At 37.5% G+C, this 5,947-nt stretch overlaps 1 protein-coding gene across 1 annotated transcript in view; it reads right to left on the bottom strand.

The window, feature by feature from the left end:
* The window catches only part of GOLGA5 (golgin A5), an 18,696-nt gene extending 12,960 nt beyond the window's left edge, over positions 1–5,736 (bottom strand). The window contains exons 1-4 of the mRNA XM_010021149.1: positions 5,119–5,736; positions 2,152–2,373; positions 844–1,063; positions 141–264 (exon numbers count right to left, since the gene is read on the bottom strand). Of these exons, the coding sequence (XP_010019451.1) occupies positions 141–264; positions 844–1,063; positions 2,152–2,373; positions 5,119–5,683 (1,131 nt within the window). The 5' untranslated portion in view covers positions 5,684–5,736. The remainder of the gene's footprint in view (positions 1–140; positions 265–843; positions 1,064–2,151; positions 2,374–5,118) is intronic.
* Between the last annotated feature and the right edge of the window lie 211 nt (positions 5,737–5,947).

Below are 5,947 nucleotides of genomic sequence, written 5' to 3'. Positions count from 1 at the left end.
TTCAGCAGGCAGCACATCCTTCCAAGCACTTAGTACCCTGAACAGGAACTGAAGTCAAGGGGAAGACAAAGCAGTTAGAGCCTCACAGATCTGATCTCAAAAGTAGAGTCTGAAAATCTCCCTTACTCTTGATACCTAACCTGCATTTGTTTGTAACTTTCTTGCTCTCGCTTGAGTGTGGAGTCTGCATCACGCAGCCTCTCTTGAAGAGTTTGAAGGGCTTGATTTTGCAAACTGCTCCCTTCACTGTGGTCTTGTATTATCCTGGAAAAACAATACACATATTAATTGGGGGTGGGGAAATAAAAAAATCTATTTTAAATTTCACATAGAAATACCACTACCTGATTCTCAGACCAGCTTTGAAAATTAACACAATAAATTATTGAATATGGCTGACTATAGGCATGAAGCCTGGAGTTAATGACTTGCGTCTGCTCCCTGACCTATGTTCTGGAGTATCCAATTGCCAATTCATATCCCAGCACTGAGGTAAGTCAGAGAAGTATTCGTATTTGTGGATAAGCAAATGTATTTTTCAAAGAAAAACATTTTTCTAGACATCTTAAACTTCAGGCCTCTGACACAAACATAAATACTTATACAAAACGGCCTTCAATAATCAGTTGACAATTGTGCCTAACACTCATTTGCTCTGTTCCCACTGCCAGCTATGATACAGCAGGTTCAGAGTAAACTTTAATCCTCATATTTCAAATCTTGATTTAATCCCTTTCCCCACTAGTTTATTGATTTTTGTTCTTAAAGAGACTAAATTATCTACCTTGACTTATCAAACTTATTACTATTTGCAGAATTATGAAGTACAAAATTATGAAGTACCGTGATTTTTCACTCTGCAATGCTTCCAAAGCTTCTGTTCGAGCACTTAACAACTGGTCAGCTTCTTGCAACCGTACTTTCAGCACAGCTAGCTGTGAATCCTTAGCACCAACAGCTTCTGTCAGATCATCAACTCGAGCTTGAAGTTCTCTAACCATCCTGTCACTCTTTGAATGGTCAACATTCCACTTCTCAACCCTTTCCCGGGATTTGTTCAGTTCTACAAAATAAGAAGTTTCTCTGAAGTTTATAAAAGTAGGTATTGTAAGGTCAGGATGCACACATGACACTTCTTAAAGAAAGAAATTAAATACAACCTAACTGAAGTAATACTGAAACTTTATGAGCTACCAAGAAGTAACAAATGCCAGACTGTCAGAGCACAGCCCCTAGAATTTTGCAGGTGATCTCAAACCAGGCCTTTCATTCTGTGTCACACTGCAGATGACAAATTTTACCTGTCCCACCCCTCACAATGGCCTATTATCAAATACCACTATGCAAGCAAGCTTTTGGAAACTTCTGCATAAAGCATCTCATTCAACTCAATGGGACAATAAACTCAACCTAAAACCAGTAGAAAAAACACACCAGTGTTGAAATAATGCTTAAATACTTAGAGAGGGTTCTGGTTTAAACCAAACATCATATACTAAACTTCAGTAGAAATTAAAATTCTCTGGCTCATACACTTAATTTGAAAAAACACGTGGTCTCTCAGCTGTATGCCTAACAGCAGGAGCTGCTCACAGTTCTACCATTAAGTGTTTCATTTATATGCACATCTTTCATATTTGTCATTTCATCTGGCTTTGGAAAAGCTAGAGAAGCCATACAGAATTACTAAATCTTATTTCTTTATTATCTAGTTTAATACATTTTTTTTTTTTTACTATCTAGGTAGTTTCTAGGCACCAGAGATAACGGCCTACAGCCAGAAAGTAGTCAGATTCTTAAATATTTAAAGTAATTTACTCACTTAAAACTGTTAGTATTTTGCAATAGCTGTTAAAATGCAGGAAAAATACTTTAATACTGATAACGTTTGCTAATACTGTTTTAAGTTTTGGAACTAAATTGATCACATCATTTTAACTGACATTTGTGTTATCTTTGTAGTTAAACAAGCTTTTTAGTTTCTCCCAGCTCATTACTCTAAACCCAAGTATCATTTTGCTTTATCACACATGCAAATTTAACTGAAAAGATTTTATTATAAATACAAAATGCTAACAGAGAAATAGCACTGTTTTTTAGTTCACTAGCATTTTAGTAACAAGTTACAGTTGAGTTTCTGAACCACAGTACCTTCTTGTGTTTCTTTAGACCTCTGAATTAACGAAGCCATTTCTTGATTTAAAGACTGAACTTCATTCCGCAGCAGCTGATTCTCCAGGCGAAGATTGGATAGCTCATGCGATTTCAAATCATCATTAGCTGAAAGGCTAGGATTAGTTACCGCACTTAGTGATGAATCCTTCACGCCATCCCCTTGTGCTCCCAGTCCAGAATCTGAACTGTCTGGGGTTTCTGAACAGAGAAACGTAAATTAGAACCAATATATGTATTCGTAAGTTGTCTTGATACGAATAGCAATTCCATGTTCTGCTTCAGTAGTTAAATGCATAATAATAGCTTATATCAAAATAGAATATGGAGCTGCTTCTCCCAGGGGACATGCAAAAAATAGCACTACTATAGAGTATACATGTATCATGCAGCATTTTTGTTAATCCTGTAAAACATGGAAGTTATAAAAATTTCTTTGTTGCTATTACCATAATGTCAAATTCAGGATTTCAAAACATTAACACTTTTTTATGACTATGCTGCCCAGAGCTGTCTTCAGAAGCTGACAGAGTAACAGAAAAGATTAATATACAGCAAATAACTAGAGGAATATTTAGTACAAGTTCATTCTGGTTTTCCCTTAAGATTTTGAGGATTTACATTTTATTTTAAAAAATCTGTTCAGATGACTATACGTAGCCATTTTGATAGCAAAACTAAATGTGTTATCTTTATGTAAAAATGCATTTCAAGAATAATTTCAGTCAAATCATCATCTTACTAATAATTCTGTATTAATATATCTCTCAAAACATTCTTTCAAAAAACACTTTTACTAAGAGAAATAAAGTTGCAGTGATTTGAAGCAGAAGCATGAACTCTCCTTTCTCTAATGAAAAATATAAAGTAGATGTAGTCTGTCAGACTCTTAAAAGCTTTCTGCCAACATAAACTGCAATTTGGAAACCAAAATACAGTTTTTTCTTCCCTCCCCCCCTTTTAAAAAAAAAAAAAAATCTTAGAACCTCAGTAAGAAGAGTAAGGGGAGTCCTGGTACTATTCTGAGCAAGTCTCTTGCAAGGAAGGACAAACCAACAGCCTTTCCCTATTGTGCACAAGCACCACACAGCATCATGGATTAATGCTGTGAAATGAATACATCCACTGTAACAGTCTTGATTCCAGCATGCAGATAGTTGGAAGCTTTGGAGCAGTGTTAAGATAAAAAACGTAACGCAATAAGCAGGCAATCAAAAAATATATACTTGTGAACTTAGTATGTCCTAGTTGAGCAACTGCTGAAAATCCAGGGGGGACAGACTGCAACTAATTCCAAGTAAGACTGCAGTTCGGCTGTCACAAAGTTATTTACTTCACCTTATGATCACTAACCAACCTGCTCCACTTTCCTTGTTATCACTGCAACAGCCCCTATCACCCGGAGCCCAGGGAGCTGGGACAGACTATTAATTCTCAGCAACACATGGACAAGTAGCACCGGTGACAGTATTTCTTCCACATTTTCTCAAACCCCTTTCCTATTTAAAGAATTCTAAGAAGTGTCATTTCCTCCCTCTTGATTCATTTGCACAATTTCCAAATTATCAGACAATTTATTCTCATTCCTTTGTCTGAAAAAGTCAGCAGACTAATGGAGCTAATGAACCAAGAAATTAGCCATTTAGAGTAGATTATACCAATGGCAACATATAAACTGCAACGTTCATTGGTTTTGTCTATAGCTAATGTATCATAAGCTACTTCAACAGATGCTATACAAAACATTTAAATGACACGGATATATGTGTACAACTTTGAGACCAGCGCACTCAAGCCCTGTGTTGTAATCGTGTGCTTCCTCATTTGGCAGCTCCACAAGATAAACTCCACTCAAAAATCCTCAGAAGAAAATTCAACAAGCAACACTGAGCAAAACAAATACGTTTTGCTCAGTAATACGTATGGTCAATCAGCAAGGCCATAGAGCCAGGCCTAACATATCTGAATTATTACTAGTAGTAGCAAACCTTACTGAAAAGTTACAGACCCAGAAATAGAAAAATTTTCACATCTTTGGAAATTACCCCTTTTTATGCCTAAAACTTTTAAACATACTTAATGTATTAAGTAAAAAAACCGGCATTTACGATGCTTTACACACCCAAATTACTGGATAAAGTATTCTAACTATATTATTAAGAGGCAGTGTAACCATTTGCTTCAGTTGTACAAAATAAGTAACAGGAAAGTAGCACAGCAACAGCAAGGACCAAGTATAGATTGGACAGTCTGATGAAAAAACACAATTCTCCTTTGCACTGACTTGAGAACAGTCCCAACATTTGACCACTTGACCTGGTGGCTCTTTCAGGTGTCTGGGTTTAGACTGCAGTAGTGAACTACTTCTGGCAAACCCAAAGGCTTTACCTACCTAGTGCTCCCATACCTGTAGCTCTAAAAACAGTCTAACCACATACAATTTCCCACTCTGCAGGACAAGCAAGTTTGACATCTTATCCCTCTTCCATGGTGGAAGAGAGAAAACCTCACATCACCTCACACAGTGTACTAGGCAACAGCCACCACCACCTACCAGCTAGTGAAAGTCACTCACTCTCCTGCATGGCAACAACAGGTAAGGGACCTTGAGCAATCAAACAAATGCAGCAGTGCCTGTGCTTCTAAGTGGGGATGTATGGGGGCTGATGCAAGGTTAGGTCATAGCTCAGGGAGGTCAAGGTAAGCAGGAGCAAGGAGACAGATCAAGAACACAAAAGATTTGGGTATTAATTACACTTGTCAAATCAGCACAGTATGCAAGATCATCCCAGTGATGAAAAAATGTTAAAGACCCTACTGTGGTCCACACATTTAATATACTACTACCAATAAATGTTTCATGAAGTGACAGTAAATCCATTACCTAGCCTTACCCTAGACATACTTGGGTTCTAAATATTTCTAGGTTCAGTATTATTTAACTACCATTGCCATGGCTCCCGACGGAATTATCTTCAGTAGTTTTTGCACTCTGTGTACTGGTAGACACAGAACTAACGATTGAAGTCCGAGAGTGATTTTGAAGAACAGGTGCCTTGCTCTTCTCTTTTTTAGAATCCATCCTTCCATTCGGCTCTTTCTCTGAACTGTTAAGAAAATCAAATAGCAACTCATCATCAGGTTCTGACTTTTTTCTTCTCACAAAATGTGAGGCAGCTCTGGGTGTAGAAACACCTTCTACTGGAGAAGCAACTTCTGAAGACGTCCTCCGTGCTGGTTTAACATTTGCTGTTCCTCCTAGGATTGTGGCCTTTTGATGTTTAATATTATCAGCTGCTGAGGAGATGAAGGATGCTTTGGATGATGTCTGATATTTCAGTTCTCCAGTATGTTGGAGCAACTCAGAGTATTCACTGGCAGTGTCCAAATTCTTATTATCATAAACTGCGCTGTTTGCTGTGTCTTTTTTGCTCAGAGCTGATGCAGCTCCTTGATCGACTCTGTTGAGCAGATCCTCTGCCTTTCCAGCAAGATCAGCAAGCCAAGACATGATGGATGTTTGTTGATAAACTCTCTAAAATTAAAATTTCAGGACCATATGCTGCAAAAAACATAGGATAATTACAAATCAGACTGGTTACTGATAAAGCAAGATATGTGGGCTACCTAAGCAACTGCTGTGTTAATCTATTAGTGCTGTAATTATCTTAATATTTTCCTCTTACTCCCTTGGTATTCACAGTTTTGGTAATCTCATGGAAATAAACCAAACCAGTTCCTGAGGAAAACAGACAAAACCAAGACTCAGCTATCA

The sequence above is a fragment of the Nestor notabilis genome, unplaced genomic scaffold (genome assembly GCF_000696875.1).
Source record: "Nestor notabilis isolate BGI_N333 unplaced genomic scaffold, ASM69687v1 scaffold17288, whole genome shotgun sequence".
NCBI classification, from domain to species: domain Eukaryota; kingdom Metazoa; phylum Chordata; class Aves; order Psittaciformes; family Psittacidae; genus Nestor; species Nestor notabilis.
The sequence above is the reverse complement of the archived record's forward strand: the minus strand, read 5'-3'. Positions and strand labels throughout refer to the sequence as shown.